The sequence below is a fragment of the Mesoplodon densirostris genome, chromosome 10, assembly GCF_025265405.1.
Source record: "Mesoplodon densirostris isolate mMesDen1 chromosome 10, mMesDen1 primary haplotype, whole genome shotgun sequence".
NCBI lineage: Eukaryota > Metazoa > Chordata > Mammalia > Artiodactyla > Ziphiidae > Mesoplodon > Mesoplodon densirostris.
Window position 1 is genome coordinate 3004676 of NC_082670.1, and position 22661 is coordinate 3027336.

Below are 22661 nucleotides of genomic sequence, written 5' to 3' on the forward strand. Positions count from 1 at the left end.
TCCTGACATCAGGGCGCACCTCACTGCTGGGACGCTGCCTCTGCTTCGAGACTTGCGGGGCTCTGGACACAAGAATCCCGAAGCGCTAGTGACAGCCACACATAGCAATGGCTTAGCGGACTCCTGCCATGTCCCCTGGGGGCTCTGATCCTGCTGTGAGTGACGGTTTGGGGAGCACCGTCCCCGAGATGGATTTCTGGGAGGATGGTGAGTGCGGCTGCTCCCGCTGCCACTCCTGGTGTCCTTGGCTCAAGACGTCTTCCTCTTGGGGACATGGCACCATGGGAAGCTCTTCGCTTCAGGTTGCGTAGGGTGTCCCGGGGGATGGCTCCCCGCCCTCACCATCTCTGAGCATCTCTTTCTTCGGTGGGCGGCAGCTTGTGGGTGGCAGAGGGTGATGAGACCAGCGGCTCCCGTGGGTCTGGGTCCACTCTCCCACCTCTTTCACTGTCTCAGTGACGTTACGTGGAATGCCACGCAGAGGACATGCTCTGTAAGCACTTGGATGGCGGCGCTCTCTGAGGCCCTGCGGACAGGAGGGCAAACCTGTACCTGGGATGTGGCCCCCATGAGAACAAATCGCTGGCGCCTCTGGGTGGAGGGAGCCCGTCACCACCACCCTGCTCCCACCCTTGGGGAGCAGCGCCAGAGGAGAGCTGGGGCCTGGGTCTCCTGGCCAGTAGGACGTCTGGTGGCACAGTTGCAGGGTCGCCCTTGGGCAGTGGGATTCCGTGCCGTTCGCTCTTTGCAGAACCCCCATCTCTGCTGCCGTGGCGGCTATTTTGTTCTTGGCCCTTTGTGCCAGCCCTGGGTGGTGGCAGACAGGGCCGACCAACATCAAGTGATGGAGTCCTTTGGTCACTGAGTTGATAAATTTGTCGCCTGTGGTGGACGTTCTCTGCTGGGTGATAGCGCATGCTACAGTGATCTCCACACCTCATGGACAGTCCATCCACATGCCTCTTCCCCAGACTTCCTTGCCCTCCATCTTCCAGTCTTTCTTCCTACAGGTCCTTGACCAGCCCAGCCAGGCCACTGGCCGTTGCCCGTGAGTCTGTGTATAACCTAACCTTGGGCTACTGCTCTGTCGACACACAGTAGATGACCAGTGCACTGCCAGAGTGAATCTGTGATGCAACTGCCGTCCATTTGTAGCTTGCATTGACCCGTCCAAAAACCAAGCTCAGGCTTTTACCCCATTCTTCAGCTATTTTTATGGGATCCTGCATACAGCCATAAGTGTGAGCTGAGGACGACAGGGCATTGGTGAAACAGAGGTGACAATGATGTAATACATCAGTGTGACATCATGTGGAATGTCTACAGTGTAGAGCTCTTCAGACTACATTTTGTCAGGGGGTGGAGCGCTAACACAGCCTTGGGCTGTGAGTACTGTTCATATAAACGAATATTGTCATCCATCCATGTCAGTGCAGACTGTTTCTGCTCCTCTTTTCTGATCGGAAGAGAAAAGAATGCATTTCCCAAATCCTGGTCCACCTGCCATGTACCTGAAGACTTATTACTCTGCTCTGGCAAAGATACCACAGCTGCTGAGGCAGCTTCAATTGGGACTGCTTCTTGGTTGAGTTTATGGTGGTCCATCGCCGTCTTCCAGCCTCAGCTGGTGAAGTAGAGAGGGATGAGGACCACCGCCACTGCATCCTTTGGATCCACAATGCTCCAGCCTCCTCTGGATGCAGTACTGCTTGGCTGAGGAGGGGCAGTATCACAGGCTCCCCCCTGGCGTTCTCCACTATGGTAGCTCCTACCCCAGGCCAAGGACCCAGTATGGGGCCGTGCCAACTTCCAAGTGCGTCCACCCCAATTACATGTTCAGGGACCAGGTGAATGGCCCCAGATGGGTCTGCAGACCTAGTGGACCCTTGGCCAGCACTCTGCTTATTTTCTGGTCCTCATATCTCAATGCCAGCTCTGACCCTTGAAATGCCTGGGTCTTCCTCTTTCCCGAGTGTACCAGTACCTGAGTAAATGGCCACTGGTCCCTTTGGGGAAGGGCTGGGGGTCACAGTGTGTTGCAGGGGACCTGGTCACCTCTTCAGTTATTTGGTTCTCAGAGACTGAGCAAAGGGACCACAAGATCAGGGTGACTGCTGGTCATCCATCCTCCATGTTTTGCGACCAGGGTGCACTGCCAGAGTGAATCTGTAACGCAACTGCTATCCACTTGTAGCTTGCATGTTTTGTGTTTACATGTTTTGTGTAGGGTGACTACTAGCCTTGTATCGCCCTCACCTTACACCCTGAGCTGACTCCGTGGGCACTGTGGAGCGAAAAGGGCCCATCACAGCTGTCCTGCACTGGGCTGAAACGGCCTGGCCTTTACACAGCTGCCTCTGCCAGTCACTGGGTGTGGGCTGCCCTGGGGAGGGCGTGCAGACACTGCAGGAGGCCCCAGTGGAAGGCTCTCTGCTAATGGCGTTGCCAGCAGCTGGGACAACCAGTCCTTTCTTGAAGGGGTCTGGGTGGCACATCTCAGAGTCCATCCCAGAGTCTTTGGAGAAGCCAGTGTGGTTGATGGAGTGGGTTCCTGAGGACGTGGAGGAGAGGGTCAGAGCACAGGGGGAGAGATCAACCTGGGACAAGGCGAGGGGCATCTCCTGCTTAATGAGGGGGAGAAGGAGGTAAGAGTGGGGTCACATGAAGGTAAGGGTTTGAGAGGAGGGACAAGGATTTGGGGAAATCGAGCCCGATGACCTCTGTTTTCTTTGTACACTCAGAAGCTGGGGCATCGGCTGAATGTGGGCTAGGGTTAGGACTTGAGGAGAAAAGTCCTCAAGGTAAATGAGAGGATGCAACCTGGGGCCCACAGGACAGTGTGTTGAGGGGCAGCTGATGATGGGGGGCCTGGAGGTTGTGAGCCCCACCTGCTGCGTCATGTGGCTTCCCCAGCAGTTATCTGAGCCTGCGGAGGAGCAGAAAGGAGGACGCTCCCGCTTGCGCTGGGCAGGTGTCAGGGAGAACAGGGGGCAACAGGGTGTTAGCTTGTTGCCTTAGTTTCCCAAGACAGCTCTTCAAAACTCTTTAGAGAGAAACTCTCTGTTTTAAAAATGGTGTTTGGGGCTTCCCTGGTGGTGCAGTGGTTGAGAGTCCGCCTGCTGATGCAGGGGACACGGGTTTGTGCCCTGGTCCGGGAGGATCCCACATGCCACGGAGCAGCTGGCCCCGTGAGCCATGACCGCTGAGCCTGCGCATCTGGAGCCTGTGCTCCGCAATGGGAGAGGCCACAGCAGTGAGAGGCCTGTGTACAGCAAAAAAAAAAAAAAAAAAAAAAAAAAAAAGAAAGAAAAAGTGTTTGTCTTCTAAGGGGACAAAGCATTAGCGGGTATTAGAGTTGATGTGTGGGTGACATCACCTGCTCCGTCAGTCCAGTTCATCGATTTATTCTTTTTTTTTTTTTTTTTTTTTGCGGTACGCGGGCCTCTCACCGCTTGCGGCCTCTCCCGCTGCGGAGCACAGGCTCCGGACGCGCAGGCTCACGGGCCCAGCCACTCCGCGGCACGCGGGATCCTCCCGGACCGGGGCACGAACCCGCGTCCCCTGCATCGGCAGGTGGACTCTCAACCACTGCGCCACCAGGGAAGCTCTGATTTATTCTTTTATGGATCATGCTTTTGGTGTTTTATTGTGAAATCTTTGTCTGTTTAAAGGTCACAAAACTTTTCTCCTACGTTTTCTTCTGGAAGTTTTACAGTTTTAGGTTTCATGTTTAGGTCTCTGAACCATTTTGAGTTCACTCTTGCGTATGGTGTGAAGTGTAAACTGAGGTTCATGAATAATTAAGGAAATGCAAATTAAAATCATGTTAAAATACTCCTTAGAATGGCTAAAATGAAAAAGACTGACCACACCAAGCAGCTGATATGGTCCTGGCTGAGGATGTGGAGGACCCAGAGCTCACACTCTGCTGATGGGAACATACAAGGGTACAGTCACTGTGGAAACAGCTTGTCAGGTTCTTAAAAAGTTACACATGGTACAACCATTCTACTCCTAGGTCTTTAACTACAAGAAATGAAAGCATATGTTCACAGAGATTTGTACACACGTGTTCATGGCAGCTTGACTGCAATATCCCCAAACTGAAAACAGCCCAATGGGCATCACCACGTGAGGGATAAACAAGCAGTGGTGCGCCCACCCAGCAGAACGCTGGTCATCAATGCAAAGGAAGGAACGACTGACACATGCAACAACCTGGATGAATCTCAAAATAATTGTGATGAGTGAAAAGGCAGACCAGAAATTATACCTACTGTACGGTCTATTTACATAAAACTCTAGAAAGTGCAAACTAGTGACCAAGTACAGCACAGTGTTTGGGGGAGGCAAGAGGGGTTACAAGGGGCTTGAGGAAGCCTCTGGGGGTGACGGATATGTACATTCTCTTCATTGTGGGGATGGTTTCATGAGTTACACACGTCACAACTTCAATTCGTATACTTTAAATAGTGCAGTTGTTGTAGGTTAATTATACCTTAATAAAGCTGTTAGAAACTATTGACCTGAAAATTAAGTACATAATTGAATCATTGATAATTAGCAAAGGGAACAAACTTTTAACAATACTTACTGTCTTAAATGTCAATTTAGTCGACTTAGATCTACTAGAGATTTAACAAGCACAACTCTGATAGCTCTGACATAAAACCCAAGAGTCAGTTGTAACAGAATCTGACAAAAACGGGCGCTGTGTGCGTTTACCACAAACACTCTGTCCCAACACACTGAAGCCTTCCTATGTCAACTCCGAGTGTCCCAGAGTGACTACAAGTCAAGGTCCCCAGCAGGGATGACAGTGGCCCCCTTTCACCTGCTTCCCACGCCTCTGAGAGGCACCTGTTCTTACTTCCACTTTGCAGATGGGGAGACTGAGTCTCAGGGGTTGAACGGTTAGCCAAGGCCCACGCTTGTACAGGACATCAGCTCAGGGGGTCTGGGTCCAAAGGCGTGCCAACCCACCCCGCTCAGTCCATGCAGTTTTCCTTTCTAGAGCTTCCCCAATATCGCTGCCATCCTCACGGCTAGCTGCATTCAAGGCTTCCTGCTGTTACGGGGCTGCTGGGAGCAGGAGGATTTTGGAAAATCTAACCGAGCACGAGGGACGGAGGCGGCTGCTTTGAGTACTTGCGGCACCGACTGAACAGCGCTGCCCTCTGCTGGGCGGCGCGTCTCCACCAGGTAAGACGCTCCCACAAGTCTACACTGCTGTCCGCAAGGACGCCGGCCCGCCCCCGCCCCGCCCCCGCCCACTCTTGGGACCCGCCCCCCGGCGTCCCACCTGGGCACCGCCCTTCCCCGGAAAGCCCCGCCCACACCGGGATCCGCCCCCGCCCCAGGCCCCGCCCCACCTCGGGATCGAAAACGAAGGCGCGCTCGACCTCTCGGCGCTCGCCTGCTCGGGTCTGGCGGCGGCGGCGCGGCTGAACCGGGTCGGGCGCGTGCGGCGGGGCCTCCGGGCGGCATGGAGGGGCCGGGGGCTGCTGCGAGAGGGAACGTCTCCCTGCACAACTTCAGCGCGAGGCTGTGGGAGCAGCTCGTCCACTTCCACGTCATGCGGCTGACGGACTCGCTCTTCCTGTGGGTGGGGGCCACGCCGCACCTGCGCAACCTCTCCGTGGCCATGTGCACCCGCTACGTGAGTGCGGCGGGAGGGCCGTGGGTGGGTAGAGGGGCCGGGGCGGGGGGCGAGGGAAGGGGCAGGCGGGGAGGGGCAGCGGCGCGGGGTCCGGGAGGGGGCGGAGGGGGCTAGGGATGCGGGGGAGGGATGGGGTCCCGGAGACCGGGCCGGTGGGGGCCGGACGGTGACCGAGGGCCTCAGGCGCGCGCCCCGTGCCCACCAGGTGCCCGCCGGGGAGACCGCGGATTCGGTGGCCCCCAGGGCTGTCCTGGGTCGGGGAGGGGCGCTTGGGGCTCCCCGGGACCGGGGTCGAGGAGGGTTGCGCTACCCGCCCGGGGAGAGCTGCGTCCCGCCGCTCGGCTGGTCCTCCTCCATTTCTGGTTGGAGAGTCAGAGCTCCCTCGTGGGACCTCTGCTGTCCGCTCACACTCGCCCTGGGGGGTGGCATCTGCCCGTTTTTCTTGCCGGCTCTGTGTTGACCACATTTATTTACGTTTCTGGCCCAGACCTCTTTCCCGCCCTTCCCCTCCCCTCCCATGTCTCGCTGGCGGGTGTAATAGGCATCTGTCAGGCTCCGGCCCTGCTCCTCCAGCAGCCAGCCCCTCTCTGTTACAGCAGCTCCGTCCCAACCTTGGGGTCATCTTTGGATCCCCTCTCCCACGCTTCACGCGCCCAGTGTCAGTGAAGCAGCAGGCACTGCTGTCAGCAGAACCTGCAGAATCCAGCCTCTTCTCACCTGCTGCCTGGGCCAAACCTGCATCTCTCGTGGCGTCTGAGGTCCCTTTTGCCACGTTATAGGTTTCTCAGAGCTGCTGTTGCAAAGTGCCACAGACTGGGTGGTTGAAAACAACAGGCTGATTCCCTCCCAGATCTGGAGGCCAGAAGTCTGACTCAAGGTGTCAGCAGGGCTGGTTCCTCCTGGAGGCTCTGGGGGAGAAGTCGTCCTGTGTCTCTGGGCTTCTAGCGCTGGTGGCAGGCTCGTCACCCCCAGTGCTGCTGCCAGTATCACAGGTCTTCTCTGTGTGCCTCTGTCTCTTTCCTTCTTCTGAAGACACCAGTCCTACCAGATGTAGGGTCCTTCTCACCTTAACTTACAGCTCAGTTACGTCTGCAAAGGCCCGATTTCCAAATAAAGTCACCTGCACAGGTGCCAGGGCTTAGGACCTGGACGTACCTTTTGGAGGTCGTGGCTCAGCCCTCGGCGCTGCCTTACGGCCAGTTCCCCCTGGGCTGCAGTATCGTCATCCCTTTGCTCAGACCTTCCGAGAGTCCAGAGCCTGCACTGACCTCCAGGCCCTGTCAGCTGCTGGGGCGCCCCTGCCCCCCTGCCTTGGCAGCCACTCGCCCCTCTGGGCTGCTCCGGCCCTTCACCGGGCAGGCCTGCCTGCTGCCAGGAGAGGCTGCCGAACTAGGGTGACACGGGCCCACCGCAGGGGGAGGCCAGCCTGGGACAGGAAGGGGGGCCGTGGGACCCTGGGTGCTCAGGTGATCAGGAGCGTTGGGCCTTTGTTTTCCTTGCAGGACCCCATCCCTGTGTCCACTGCTCTCCTTGGGGACATGTCCGACACGACGTCCACCGGCCTCGCCCAGCGCTTAGGTAGGTCCTGTAGCTTAGCTGCCCGAGTGCCTGGGTGGGGACCTCGTTCGGTGGAGCCGGGAGGCGGTCACTGGAGGAGGAAGACTGTCTGGGAGGCGGGCCCCCGGTCTCTGCGGGAAGGAAGGCCTCGTACACTGGGCTTCTCGGGGGCTGACCTGGTACCCGCACCGTTCGGGGCTTGTGCTCCTCGCGGGCTCCCGTGTTACCCTGGCTGCCATCCAGGCCGACCAGTGACAGGTGATCTTGCTCCTCCTCCTCGTGGGAGGAGAGGGCGAGTGACGCCCACAGTGCCTAGTGGGCGGCGGCTCCAGTTAGCCTCCGGGGGTTCGGTGGGGCCCCGCGGAGCAGGAGGGACCGCCCTTCGCCGCAGGTGATGTCGCTCAGAGCTCAGAAGGGTGACGGCCCGGCCTAGGGTGGCCTGAAAGGGCATCAGGCAGGGCCCCAAGGTGGAGGGCTCCAGCCCCCTGCACCCCAAACACGCGTCCTGCAGATGCCCAGGTGGTTCAGGTAAAGGTGCCCCCAGCTGGTAGCCATGACCGCCGGGTGGTCCCAGGCGCCTGGGGACCTCGACCGGCAGGGCAGCCTTGCCCCCCGTCTGGCCTTCGTGTTCACAGTGTCCCAACCACATGCGGAGCCCCGGGTCCCGGCTGGGGTGTGGTGATGAGGCCGGGCCCTGATTTTGAGGAGCTTGTTTTGCAGTTGTGTTGATAGTCCCGTTAGCCTGATCTCCGGGGAGCTGGGACGTGTGTGTGCGTCGCGCCGGGATGCACGCATGCGCACAGCGCGGCCACGCGGTGGGGGCACTGGCGGAGGTGGCCCGCAGGTCGCACGAGGCGGGGCAGAGGCCTGGCGGCTGCGTCTTGGGGACGCCCACCGCGCTTGTCCTTTAGCCTGAAGCTAGAGCAGCCGGACCTGTAAGTTATTTTGGTAACTCTTCATGAGGAAGCCATTTAAAATGTACAGAAAAGCCGCGGGAGAGAGAGAAAGGGTTCCGGCCTAGCCTTCGCCCGGACCCCCAGGCGCTATCGCTCCTGCTCTGCGTTCGAGCTGCTGGTTTTTTGTGAACCACGTGAGAGCAGGTGGGAGGCCTGATGCCCCTTTGCTTCACTGTGTATTTGCCAGCGTTTCGGGGTGACACACCCCCAGCAGGCAGGCCCCGTGTGCCGGGCCTGGTGGAGGAGGGAGGGAGGCTGCTGGTTTGTGGAGCTGGGCCCTGTGGGTCCCCCCAGTGTGGACAGAGTCCAGGAGAGGAGGGTGGTGGGAGCTCGTTTGATGAGCCACGAATCAGCTGGTTATTCCAGTGAAGTGAGGTGGGCTCCCGGTGTCCTTGAGATGCGGCCTGGAAGCGGTTTGTGTGCGAAAACTAGGGTTCTTTTTCTTTTTGGGGGCATTTTGTGCAAACGTTGGGGCTCTTTTTAACATTCTCTCACGTGGTTTACGTCGATTTATAATCTGCATAATCTGAAACAACACAGACCAAAAAATACGTTCTTTGTAACTTAACTAAAGTCAGACGTTAATGGAGGCTCCCATTTGCCCGAATCGGCAAACCCGGCAGCCCTCGGCCACCGCCCAGCAGGGACGGGCACACGTGGTGAGATGCCAGCACCCCAGGGGGACAGGCGACACGTGTGCTGAGGCCACAGAGGACCGTTCCGCAGGGAGGTCACCTGCAGTTGAAAATGCGTCACTAACCGTCGTTAGTTGTCTGGAGGGTGGGTGCTGAGAAGAGACAGGTGCCCCCAGACAGTGTCTTGTGTGGAAGAGGTGAACGGCCTGGGGGCGCTGGGGGCTTCGGTGTGGACGGGGACCCGTTGCCCTGTGTGGCTCTGGGGGGCAGGGTGCGGCTGCCGGGTGGACCATGCAGGCGGGATGGTTCTTGGCTCGCGGAGGGACTGGAATCAGTGGCCCCCGGGGCCGGGGACTTTCCTGCCGCTGAACGCGGGCAGGCTGAGTGGCTGTAGCTCGACTGCCCCGGCTCTCCCCCGTCCCCACCTCTTTGCCTTTGCCGATGGGACTGACGTAGCCCCTGACTTCGGTGGGGGGGAGGAGGGGCTTGCACCCGCCCCCTGTGGGATGGGGCCCAGGGAGGAGCCATTTCACCGAAAGAGGAAGAGGGGACCGGGACCGGTACCGGTACTGCCTGGCTCGTCCTCGGGACCTGTCCTGCCTTCAGGTTATGGGTGTGCAACTGCGCGTGCTTTTGGTGGTTGGAGCAGCTCACGTCGGCCATGAACGGTGCCGTAGAAAGGAGCTAAAACACGTCGCTCGCATCGCGTTGAGAAATCGAACGTGTGCGCGTGTGCGCCTGCACGTGTGTATGTGTAGGAACGCCGGTTCCCTCTGTGGGCGGGGGGAGTTGCCGGAGGGGGCGGTACCGAAGTATAGATAGACTTTTTGGGCCGTGCTTGCGGGATCTTAGTTCCCTGACTGGGGATTGAACCCAGGCCCTCGGCGGTGGAGGCGTGGAGTCCTAACCACTGGACCGCCAGGGAAGTCCCAGGACCTTAGTGTTTTAAATACTTGCACATTATCTGTGCTTTTTAAAAAGCAGCACAACCAGCCAGCCCCATGTGCAGAGCGGTGGGTCTCAGACGGTAGAGTCTGAGAACAGACTCGGTGGGTCTGGGCGGCCCGAGGGTCTGCATCTCTCACGAGGTCCCGGTGCCGTGGCCATGGGGACCGGACTTTCAGAACCGCTGTTCGGTGCCTGTGGTCTGGTCTGCAGCAGCTGCCCGTGACCCCACAGGTATCAGAGCTCGCTTCTCTCCCTGGAAGCCCGCCTTCCTCTTCCAGGCCGTTCCCCGCAGTGGGTTGCACGCGTCCGTGTGCTTTCTCTCGTTTCAGCCAGGAAGACCAGCAAACAGGTGTTTGTCAGCTATAACCTTCCAAACACCGACAGCAGCTTCACGTTGCTGGTAGAAAACAGGATCAAGGAGGAAATGGAGGCCTTTCCCGAGAAGTTCTAGCCGAGGCGGCACCGAAGACGCAGGCGCGCGCGCCCGGACGGACGTCTGAATAAACGCGCGGCGTCTCGCCAGCCGTCAGCAGGGTCACGCGTGACGTTTGTTTTTAAAGGGTCGGTCTTCCCGCCGTCACTGGAGTTGGGCGCCAGGGCTGCACCTGCAGGAGGAGGCAGGCAAAGGGCAGGGAGGGTTCCTCGCGGTCCTGGGGGGAGGGGTTCGGGGCCGTTGTGGGCGGAGGGGCTGCTCTCCGTCCCCGGAGGGGAAATCAGTCACGACGCCGTCAGGCCCGTCTTGTCAAGACTGGGGCCTGAGGCCCGAGGTCTGCGAGGTCCTTCCGTCGTGTGTCCCCGCGTCCCGCCGCTCCCCGAGTCCCACTTCTCTGGGCGCTGTTTCCTCACCTGTGAAGTGGGACGGTCTCACCTGGCTGGGTTATGGCTGGAAATGCTTCGCACACCCCGGTGCCGTGGCCCCTAGGACCTGGGTCATGGTTTTACCCTTTGTTGAATGGATCCGAGCGTGTCAGCCCCTCCCTGGCTTCCTGCTGCCCTGTCTGTCCTCCCGTCCCCTTTCCTCCAAGTCCCAGGCCCCTGCTGCGTCGTCTTAATCCTTGGCCTCTTCCTGCCGCTTCAGGTGGAGGAGTCCAGTCTTTGTGGTACGTGCACTCCTTTCCAGAGGCTGGTGTTTCTCAGGTCAGTGGCTCTTAACTTGACTTCCGGTCGAATTGCCGGCAGAGCTTTTACAGGTTCCCCTCCCCAGACTCAGGCGGGCGGAGGCCCAGGTTTTGTGGGGTTGGAAAGACCCCCCCGTGCTTCTCAGCACAGCCAAGGCCGAGGACTACAGGCAAAGGACTCTCTGATCTTTGGGGTCCACGTGGACCCCTTTTGTCATGAGAGGTGGATGGTTTTGGGCCCTGTGACACGGTTCATGCGATGGGTGGCAAGTCCCGTGTCGAGCCGGTGCCGGCAGCCAGAGCGGTGACACTTTGGCCGGGACGGAAAGGCCCTTCCGGGGACCAGGTCTGGGGCTCAGGACGCTAACCTGCAAGGCCCTGGCTGGTTGTGGTCTGGAAGCACAGCGGGCACCTTTCTAGGAAGAGCAAGTAACGCAAAATCAGGGCTATGGAGAGGAGAGTTCGGTATAAATACTTTATTAAAGAAATATTGCTTTCTTGTTAAAAAATATTACATTAAAGAGAGCTCTGGGTTCTCAGTCTCTCCTGACCGAATCACAGTGTGAGAATCGTTTCCTCTCAAGGAACCTTCAGGCCACGGATTAGATGAGCAGGACATCCACACACAAGAGAAAAGAACTCTGAAATCTGCTGTCGCCCCCCATTTCTCGGGGTCTACGAACGGCAGTTTGAGGTTTCCTCTGCCTCTGCCCGCCTTTACGATGGGGAGTCTGCAGGCAGAGAAGCCCCCCGCGGTCCTCCGGGGGCAGAGCTGAGGCTGGGTTTTCACAGGCGCTGAAGTAGGGACACAGCGAGACCTGAATCAACGGAGTTTATTACTCGTAGCCAGTGGTCACGTGGCCCTTCACTGGATACCATCAGATGAGGTAGGGAAGACATTCCAGAGGAAGTTTGTTAATGGGGCAACATTTTTATTTCTGTACGTTTACATACAAATCTCCCCCCAGGGTACAAGAGCTGTGATGTCATGCAGACAGGAACGTGGAAGGACAGGCCAGGACTGGGTGCAGGTTTGTGCTGGCAGCAGGCACCTCCAGGCGTCCCGTCCGTACGTGGGCCACATGGTTCTCACACAGAAATCTCCGGCTCGGGGCTGCTGGGCCACCCCCAGCGGCACGCAGGCCGCACTGCGTCCCCACCACCCTGTGGCCCAGGGGCTTGTCCTTTCGCGGCACCTCAGCCGCCCTTGTGTGGCGCCAGGAAGTGGTATTTGCGGGCAGTACTTCCTCTGGGTGGTTTCCTTCTCCTGTTCTGTGGTCGGACCAGCTTGCCAGCCCCCCTGCCCCTAGTTGCAAGTGGTCATATAGTCTTTCAGAAAATGTAACATTTAAAACTTTTACTGTGTGTTTTGGGTGCTAATAGGCAGGGTATCAGGTGAGTTGTTACTGATTTCCAGACAGGAACAGAAGGCAGGAGGATCACATTTGTACCTGACTCGTTGGAAGGGGGTCCCGGCTCCCGGGGGGCTGGGATGGAGGGTGTGGCGTGATGCCAGGGGAGGAGCTGGACCTTCCCGGGCAGCGGGCTGGGCGAGCCGGGCGGCGGACGTGCAGCGGCAGGCGCCTGAGAAGCGTCTCTCCACTAAGCACGAAGGGTGCTGGGCCGAGGGGTCCACGCGTGACCACAGGGGTCTCACGGAGCAAGGCAGGACTGGCCCCGGCTGGGCTTGGGGCTGCCTCGCCCGCGTGCTGTGGGGTCTCATGGGGCTCGGCCCACAGGAAGCTTTTCTGCTTTGGCCACGCTCACAGCTGTCCCTCAGGGGACCAGCCTGACCTGGGGCCACAGGAGGGGGCACGGAGGAGCCAGGAACCTCCCCTCGCTCACACCTGCCGGACTTTGGTCCCGGGAGCCCCGCCCTCGCAGCCAGCTTCTCTTTTAGTCCACGAGCTGGTCCTGACTGCTGCGGTCACAGTGCTGGGCTCCGTGGGACCAGCGTCTACTGTTGTCACTTAAGACGGACCTCGGACTTTGGAACGGGGGTCTGGGAGTGCTGTGCCCACCTTCCTGGAGGTGCCGGCTGCCCCGTGGCTTGAGCACGATCCCTAAAGGTCTACACAGCCAGCGGGAGGGCACGCAACGGCCTGGGGTCCAGCGAGCAGCCTGGCTGCAAGGTGTCCTGGAGCTGGGGTGATGGGTGCAGACACACCTGCCAGGTGTGGCCCAGGGACCCTGCTGGCCCCGTGCCTCACGTCTGCCCTGGACCGGGGACCCTGCGGCCGACATGCTGAGAGAGGCTGAAGTGCTTCCCAGGTTTGGCACTCGAGCTGCACAGGTGTGAAGAAAGGCCTTGTAGATAAAGGTGAGTGCAGACGGACGCTGAAACACAGAACAGACGTGACTCAAGACACTAGGCAGGGCCACGAGGGGCTGGGCCGGTGGCCCTGGACCATGCGGTGTAGCTGCTGGCACCACACAGGCCTGCGAGTCTGCTCACCACCTCATGGCGTTCTCACCAAGCCAGGGGCTCATCCCCGTGGCCGCCAGCTTGTAGGGGCACCACGGGGGGATGGTAAGACAGACGGGAGGGGACAGGAGGCGAGCGGGGACGCGCTCCACCTCTCTCCTGGGCCTCGGAGTCCAAGCAGCTGTGGGCTGGGCGTCCCCTCGCTGCTTCCCACAGACCCGGGGCCACACCTTTCCTGGAAGAGCCCACGGCAGAGGCACCGTGGGGAGGTGGACCCTTCCAGGAAGAGCCCAGGCTGTCTTGGCACTGCCACAAGGCAGTGCCTGCCTGGCCAGCGAGGGCTGTTTCTCAGCACCTCCCACGTCTCCTCTGAAACGGCTCCAGACAGGTGCAGAGAGCCTGACCTGGAAAGGCAGGGGGACGAGGTGAGGAACATGATGAAAACCCTGGGACGCCAGGGACGGGGTGGGGCTCGACCTTTGGTGAGCTATTGCTTCTCTCAGTTGGTCTTGATGCTCTCGGAGGCTGGGGCCTGCTGCTGGCCCCAGGCCCAGCTCCGTGCTGACGGAAGCAGAGGGCAGGCCCGTCCCCCGCAGGCTCTGGGGTCTCCGCCGGCGGCCGGTGGAGCCGAGGCCTCCAAGCTGGTGATTTCTGCGCTGTGTGTGCTCGGGACGTGGCTGACGGGCCGTATTTGCAAGAGCACCGCTCCCTCCTGGGGGGCTGCCTTAGTTGCCTATTTAGTTATTTTCCTATTGGTTTTAGTTCAGGAAGTAGCCGTGTGTTCAGGTTGTGCTGGCAGAAAAGCTGACTGCAAGAGGGGACTTTCCTGCTGGAGCTGAACTGGGAGGAGGGGTGATAACGGTAACTTGTCTCCGACTCGATGCATCTGCCGCTCAGGAGCTGAGCTGGGCGGACCTGCCTTGGAAGACCGTGGCGGTACCGCCACTCATCAGCATTTCTGGTGACTGGTTGAGCTTTTCCCCCAAGAGCTTCCAGCATCCAGTGTAAACGGATGGTCTTGCGGGAAAGACTGAGCTGGTTCAATGGTACCGTGAGCTGCCTGCCCCCAGCACACGGAGCAGGAGCTCTTACCTTACAGAGAAAACCTTCAGAAACCACACAGACTCTAGCAAAACCCTAACCATTCACCTTTCAGTCTGAATAAAGCACAGCTGTAGGAGTGCTCCAGACGGTGGCTGGTCGGTCTCTGCGCACGGCCTCGGGGACAGCTGGCTCTGAGGGTGCAGCCGACCTCCCGGGGAGCCTGGGCTGCGCGGTCCTTACAGCGTGTCCTCGGCCACCGCGTCCCTCTTCCCGAGGAGGTGGCTCCATTTCGAGATCCGTGAAGGGAAGGGAATAAAGTGCTTCTCGTAAAAATGACCAAAATAAATACAAACGTTTCATGGCAGAAAGGAAAGTCTTTGAAGGGTCGTTTGCAAAGTCCTCTTCCTCAAACATGGGCTCCTTGGGGGTCCCCACGCTGGCCTCAGCAGAGTGGGCCGGCCCGTGGCCACGCTCAGCCTGGTCCGCCCCCAGGGCCCTGCTACATGGGCCGCCCGCCGTTGGCTGTGGCACGGTCCGGCAGCCCGTCGCCGGCGGTGGCCGCGTCGTGCAGCCCCGAGTAGTCCTTGAGCTCGGCGTTGGTGAGCAGGAGGGGCTGCTCCCCACGCCTGGGTGGCAGCAGGGGCTGGCGCGTGTAGTGCTCGCCGTCGGGGATGCTCTCAGGCAGGTTCTGGTCCCGGCTCTCGGGAAGCAGCAGGAGGCAGATGATGCAGATGAGCGTGCAGCAGGCGAAGATGATGTGGTGCAGGAAGTAGCCCTTCTGGTTGTGCAGCTCGATGATGGGCGCCGTCAGCATGCCGAAGCCCGCACTGGCCAGCACCAGCCCCAGGCCGCCGCACCTGTGGGAAGCGCACAGGTCGGCAGTGGGTCGGACCCACAGGCATGGGGCCCCAGCACCAGCGTACGGCCAGCTCCCCCCAACCCCCTTCACCTCCTGCGTCTGCTGCCACTGCTATTCAGTGAACATTTTCCTTGCCAGCCCAAAACTTCTTACTTCATTTAGTTTGAAAAGTGGCTGTAATAAATACCACCGTAAGGGGACAACCAGCTTCACTTTCCGTGAATAACATAACATTTTGTTTCTCAACGCTGTATCAATTTACGCTGTTTTTCCGAGGCTCGCTCTTCATTTAGAGGCGGGGAGGGAGGCTGGGGGTTAAAGAAGGCATTAAGGACACGTCGACAGGAGAGCTGCCGAGGTGGTGGAGCTGAAAGACCCCCCCCACACAGCTCGCCTCTTCCCATGGGCACGCCGGACTCACAGCTGCGTGCAGAGCAACCATGGACGCAAAGGACCAGAGCCTGCCAGAAAAGATCTACAACTGAAGACAGAGAGAAGGAGCCACAATGAGACGGGTAGGAGGAGCAGACGTGCGAGATGATCAAGGCTCGTGACCCCCACCGGGTGGGCGACCCACACACTGGAGAGCGAGTACATCGCGGAGGTTCTCCCACAGGAGACAGTTCTGAGCCGCACGTCGGGCTCTGTAGCCTGTGGGTCCTGTACCAGGAAAACGGGCCCCCAGGGTGTGTGGCTTTGAAGGCCGAGGATGGGCTTTCAGGGGTCCCAGAGGACTGGGGAAAGAGAGACTCTGCTGTTACAGGGAGTACACAAAATCCCACGTGCACTGGGACCAAGGGCAGAGCAGTAACTTGATAGGAGCCTGGGCCAGACGTACCTGCTGGACTTGGGAGAGGCTCTCGGACAGGCAGGGGGGCAGCCGCAGCTCACCCTGGGGACATGGATGCTGGTGGCAGACATATTTGGGAGCTTTCTACCACGGGGACGCTGGCGCTGGCGACCGCCGTCTTGTCTCATGAGCTCCGAGACCTGGTCCCACCCAACCGCTTGTAGGTGCCAGTGCTGGGATGCCTTAAGCCAACCAGCCAACCAGCAGGGTGGGAACATAGCCCCACCCCTCGGCAGACAGGCTTCTTAGAGACTTCCTGAGCACACAGCCAGCCAACTCTGGACACGGCCCTGCCCACCAGAGGGCCAAGATTCAGCTCCACCCACCAGCTGACAGGTGCCGGCCTCTGCTGCTAGGAAGCCTGCACGAGCCTCTAGACCAGTCTCACCCACCACGGGGCAGAAACCAGAAGCAAGAGAACCAGAATCCTGCAGCTTGCAGACCTCGGTTGCTCACAGCAGGCCAATGCAAGCTTCTGGACACCTCGGACCCCATACCCAACTGTGTTAGGAACTGGCCCCAGCCACCAGCGATCTTACACCAGCTCTGAGATCCCTGGGCCCTGCAGCCAGACACCAGGACCCAGCTCTGCCTGCCAGCAGTCTGGCACTAACCCCAGGACCTGGCTTCACCCACCAGTAGGGTGTCAACAGCTCCAGAGTCGCCTGGACCCTGACTTCACCCATCAGTGACCCAGCACTAGCCCCAGGGTCCCCGGGGATTCTGCAGTCAGCCGCCTCTTGACCAGGCCCCATCAACCAGTGGCCTCCACACAAGGCAGAGCTTGGCAGTCAACCAGACCAGGTGCCAACTAAGCCCACCAAACCACCCACATAGCCCTCCAAAACAGAAGGAACCATGCAGCCCTCATAGGGGGCACCCCTAGAGCATACAGCTTGGGTGATGAGGGGGAGCGTGCTGCTGGGATGCATGAGATGTCTCCTACAGAGGGCCACTTCTCTGAGGTCGAGAAACGTAACCTACCACGTACATAATTACAAATAGCAACTCAGACAAGATGAGGTGGCAGAGGAACATGCTGCAGACGAAGGAACAAAAGAAAACCCCAGGAGAACAACTAAGTGAAGTGGAGACAGGCAGTCTACCCAGGCAAGAGTCCAGAATGATGATAGTAGAGATGATCAGAGAACTCGGGAGAAGAATGGATGTACAGAGTGAGGAGTTAAAAGCTTTTAACAGAGTCAGAAAATATAAAGAACAACCATACAGAGATGAAGACTATAGTAACTGAAATGAAGGAGTCAAGAGTAGACTAAGTGATACAGAGGAATCGATCAGTGAGACAGAGCAGTGGGAGTCACTGCTACTGCTGAACAGAAAAGAATGAAAAAAGTGAGGCCAGTGTAAGAGACTCTGGGACAACACCAAGTGCACTTAATGCTTGCATTATAGGGGTCCCAGAAGGAGGAGAGAGAGAAAGGGGCACGGAACATATTTGAAGACGTAACCACTGAAGACTTATTTAACCTGGGAAAGGAAACAGACATCAAGGTCCAGGAAGCCCAGAGAGTCTCAAACAGGATCAACCCAAAGAGGACCACACCAAGGCACACTGCAATTAAAATACCAAAAAATAGAAGTAGAATATTAAAAGCAGCAAGAGAAAAGCAGCAAATAACACACAAGGGAACTCCCATAAGGCTATATCAGCTGGTTTTTCCAGTGGAAACTGCAGGCCAGAAGAGAATGGCATGATGATGAAGGGACAAAACCTACAACCAAGAATACTCTACCCAGCAAGGCTCTCGTTCAGATTTGATGGAGAGATCAAAGCTTTACAGACAAGCAAAAACTAAGAGTTCAGCACCACCAAACCAGCTTTACAACAAATGTTAAAGGGACTTCTCTAGAAGAAAAATAAATGGCTACAACTAGAAACAAGAAAACTATGAAATGAAAAAACTAAGTGGTAAGGGCAAACATATAGTAAAGGTAGGAAGTCATCCACAAACAAAGCCAGTGGGGGGTTAAAAGACAGACGTAGTAAAATCATCTATATCCACATACGCAGTTAAGGGATGCAGAAAACAGATGTAGAATATGATGTCAAAAACAGTCATCGTGAGGGGAGAAGAGTACAAAGGCAGGGTTTTCTTTGTTTCGTTTTTGTTTTTTTTTAATTTAATTTACTTTTGGCTGCATTGGGTCTTCATTGCTGCACGGGCTTTCTCTAGTTGCAGTGAGCAGGGGCTATTCTTCGTTGCAGTGCACAGGCTAATTGTGGTGGCTTCTCTTGTTGCGGAGCACGGGCTCTAGGCTTGTGGGCTCAATAGTTGTGGTGCAAGGGCTTAGTTGCTCCATGGCATGTGGGATCTTCCTGGACCAGGGCTCAAACCCGTGTCCCCTGCATTGGCAGGCGGATTCCCAACCACTGTGCCAGGAGGGAAGTCCCAAATGCAGAGTTTTAAAAGTATATTTGAAATTAAGAGATCAGCACCTTGAAACAGTCACATGTATATATAGACTGCTATATAAAAACCTCATGGCAACCACGAGTCAAAAATCTGTAAGAGATACACCCATAAAAAAGAAAAAGGAATCCAAACATGACACTAAAGAGAGTCATCAAATCACAAGAGAAGAAAACGAGAAGAAGGGGGGATAAAGACCTCCAAAAACAAATCCAAAACAATGAACAAAATGGCAGTCAGAACATACATATTGATAATTACCTTGGGTTACCTTGGGTGTAAATGGACTAAGTGCTCCAACCAAAAGACACAGGCTCGCTGAATGGATACAAAAACAAGGCCCGTATGTATGCTGTCTACAAGAGACCCACTTCAGACCTAGGGACACACACAGACTGAAAGTGAGGGGATGGAAAAAGTATCCCATGCAAATGGACATCAAAAGAAAGCTGGAGTAGCAATGCTCATATCAGACAAAATAGACTTTAAAATAAAGACTGTTACAAGAGACAAAGAAGAACACCACATTATGGATAAAATGATCAATTCAAAAAGAAGATATAACCATTGTAAATATATATGCACCCAACACAGGAGCACCTCAGTATATAAGGCAAATGTTAACAGACATAGAGAAATTGACAGTAACACAATAATAGGGGACTTTAACAGCCTACTCACATCACTGGACAGATCATCCAGACAGAAAATCAGTAAGAAAACACTGACCCTGAATGACACATGAGACCAGATGCACTTAATTGATGTGTATATAAAGAGAGCATTCCATCTGAAAGCAGCAGAATACACATTCTTTCCAAGTGCATATGGAACACTGTCCAGGACAGATCACATGCTAGGCCATAAAACAAGACTCAGGAAATTTAATAAAATTGAAGTCATATCTGGCAGCTTTTTGACCACAAAACTATGATACTAGAAATCAACTACAAGAAAAGAACTGCAGAAAACACAAGCACATGGAGGCTAAACAATATGTAACTAAACAACCAGTGGATCACTGAAGAAATTAAAGAGGAAACAAAAAAATACCTAGACACAAATGAAAATGAAAACAGAACAATACAAAACCTATGGGACACAGCAAAAGCAGTTCTAAGAGGTAAGTTACAGTGATACAAGCTTACCTCAGGAAATAAGAAAAATTTCAAATGAACAACCTGACTGTACTCCTAAAGGAACTAGAGAAAGAAGAACAAACAAAACCCAAAGTTAGTAGAAGGAACGAAATAAAAATCAGAGCAGAAATAAATGAAATAGAGACTAAAAAAACAATAGAAAAGACCTACGAAACTAAAAGCTGGTTCTTTGAAAGGATGAACAAAATTGATTAACCTTTAGCCAGACTCATCATGAAAAAAAGGGAGAGGGCCCAAATCAATAAAATCATAAATGATAAAAGAAGTTTCAACCGACACCACAGACATACAAAGGACCATAAGAGACTGCTCTGAACAACTATATGCCAATAATAATCATCAACCTAGAAGAAATGGGCAAATTCTTAGGTACAATCTCCCAAGACTGAACCAGGAAGAAATAGAAAATATGAACAGATCAATTACCAGTGATGAAACTGAATCAGTAATTTAAAAACTCCCAAAACGGGCTTCCCTGGTGGCGCAGTGGTTGGGGGTCCGCCTGCCAATGCAGGGGACGTGGGTTCGTGCCCCAGTCCGGGAGGATCCCACATGGCATGGAGCGGCTGGGCCCGTGAGCCATGGCCGCTGAGCCTGCGCGTCCGGAGCCTGTGCTCCGCAATGGGAGAGGCCACAGCAGTGAGAAGACCGCGTACAGAAAAAACAACAAAAAACTCCCAAAACACAAAAAAGTGCAGGACTAGATGGCTTCACAGGTGAATTATACCAAACATTTAGAGAACTAACCCCCATCCTCCTCAAACTATTCCAAAAAAATTGCAGAGGAAGGAACACTTCCGAATTCACTCTATGAGGCCACCATCACCCTGATACCAAAACCAGACAAAAATACCACAAAGTTATAGGCTGCTGATTAACATAGATGCAAAAATCCTCAACAAAACATTAGCAAACCAAATCCAACAATACATTAAAAGGATCATACACCACAATCAAGTGGGATTTATCCCAGGGATGCAAGGGTTTTTCAGTATCTGCAAGTCAGTATGTTACACCACATTGACAAATGGAAGAATAAAAACCATATGATTATCTCCATAGATGCAGAAAAAGCTTTTGACAAAACTCAACACCGATTTATGATAAAAACTCTCCAGAAAGTGGGCATAGAGGGAACATACCTCAACATAGTAAAGGCCATATATGACAAACCCACAGCTAGCATCATACTTAACAATGGAAAGCTGAAAGCATTTCCTGTAAGATCAGGAACAAGACAAAGATACCCAGTCTTGCAACTTTTATTCAATACAGTTTTGGAAATCCTAGCCACAGCACTCAGAGAAGAAAAAGAAATAAAAAGAATCCAAATTGGAAAGGAAGAAGTAAAACTGTCACTGTTTGTGGATGACATGATACTATAAATATATATAGAAAATCCTAAAGCTGTCACCAGAAAACTATGGAGCTCATCAATGAATTTGGTAAAGTTGCAAGATATAAAATTAATATACAGAAATCTGTTGCATTTCTATACACTAACAATGAACTATCAGAAAGAAATTAAAGAAACAATCTCATATACCATTGCAACAAAGAGAATAAAATACTTAGGAATAAACCTACTCAGAAAACTATAAGTCACTGATGAAAGAAATTGAAAACGACAAAAAGAGATGGAAAGATATATCGTGTTCTTGGATTGGGAGAATTAATGTTGTCAAAATGACCATACTACCCAAGACAATCTACAGTCAATGCAATGCCTATCAAAATACCCATGACATTTTTCACAGAACTAGAATAATTTAAAAATTTTAATGGAAACGCAGGAGACCCTAAATAGCCAAAACAATCTTGAGAAAGAAGAACGGAGCTGGAAGAACCACACTCCCCAACTTCAGACTATACTACAAAGCTACAGTAATCAAAACAGTATGGTACTAGCACAAAAACAGACACATAGATCAGTGAAACAGAATAGAGAGCCCAGAAATAAACCCACGCTCCTATGGTCAATTAATCTATGACAAAGGAGCCAAGAATGTACAATGGAGAAAAGACAGTCAAGGATTCTTTTCTGGAACATCCATGGCACACACTGTGCTTCATAAACGTTGGGATGCTGCAGATCAGATCACCCTGGTTCCTCGGCAAGAGGGCCACTGTCCCAGTGAATGGGGCAGAGTAAATATGATGACCCTTACAAAGAGCGGTGTGATGGACTCCACCTGGAAGGTGAATAAACGAGCACCTGAAATAGCTCTTCAGTCCTTATGAGTCTGGCCACTCCAGGAAGCCACAGGAGGCTACAAGGAATTGTATGGGGCACCGGAAATAAAGGACGTGTTTCATGGGCCTTTGATACCAGTGAGATACCATTTTCTCTAAAACTGCCCATGTGGGACTTCCCTGGTAGTGCAGTGGCTAAGAATCCACCTGCCAATGCAGGGGACACAGGTTCAAGCCCTGGTCCAGGAAGATCCCACATGCCGCGGAGCAACTAAGCCTGTGCACCACAACTGCTGAGCCCTTGTGCCACAGCTACTGAAGCCCGCGTGCCTAGAGCCCGAGCTCAGCAACAAGAGGAGCCACCGCAATGAGAAGCCCGCGCACTGCAACGAAGAGCAGCCCCCACTCGCCGCAACTAGAGGAAACCTGTGCGCAGCAACGAAGACCCAACGCAGCCATAAATAAATAAATTTATTAAAGCAAAACAAAACTGCCCATGTGTCTGCCTGACGTTCCCGTGATTTGAGTGGGGGTGGTGCTGATGAGCATGAGAGAGGCTTCCCCGCTCAGTGCAGTAAACTGCTCACGTGGTTAGTGCACAGGGACGTGAGTGCACAGCCCACGAGGAATTCCTGAGCAAGGAGCCGGCTTCCCCTCAGAGTCCAGGTGAACTGTGTCATGGTAGCAAGTCATGTCAAATGAGATGGAACGTATTTGATTTATGGTAGGGTTCGATGACTTGTTTTTAAAAAGTACTGACATACCTACAGATGCATATATATATAATGCAATACATGTACACATACACATATAATATGCAATATA

At 54.9% G+C, this 22661-nt stretch overlaps 2 protein-coding genes and 1 long non-coding RNA gene across 3 annotated transcripts in view; 2 read left to right on the top strand and 1 right to left on the bottom strand.

The window, feature by feature from the left end:
- The first annotated feature begins 5385 nt into the window (after positions 1 to 5385).
- On the top strand, positions 5386 to 10293 carry PSMG4 (proteasome assembly chaperone 4). Its single transcript, XM_060111007.1, has 3 exons — positions 5386 to 5659; positions 7162 to 7237; positions 10085 to 10293. Exons 1-3 carry the CDS (start codon positions 5486 to 5488, stop codon positions 10204 to 10206), a joined length of 372 nt encoding a protein of 123 aa, XP_059966990.1. The 5' UTR covers positions 5386 to 5485; the 3' UTR covers positions 10207 to 10293.
- Positions 10294 to 10790: 497 nt separating this feature from the next.
- Positions 10791 to 12324, top strand: LOC132497642 (uncharacterized). The gene is made up of 3 exons (XR_009533625.1): positions 10791 to 10892; positions 11458 to 11760; positions 11842 to 12324. It is a non-coding gene; the product is annotated as an uncharacterized LOC132497642 (long non-coding RNA).
- A 2517-nt stretch (positions 12325 to 14841) lies between these two features.
- SLC22A23 (solute carrier family 22 member 23) overlaps positions 14842 to 22661 on the bottom strand; it is a 144105-nt gene continuing 136285 nt past the window's right edge. Inside the window, exon 10 of the mRNA XM_060109951.1 lies at positions 14842 to 15199. Coding sequence (XP_059965934.1) covers positions 14842 to 15199 — 358 coding nt within the window. The remainder of the gene's footprint in view (positions 15200 to 22661) is intronic.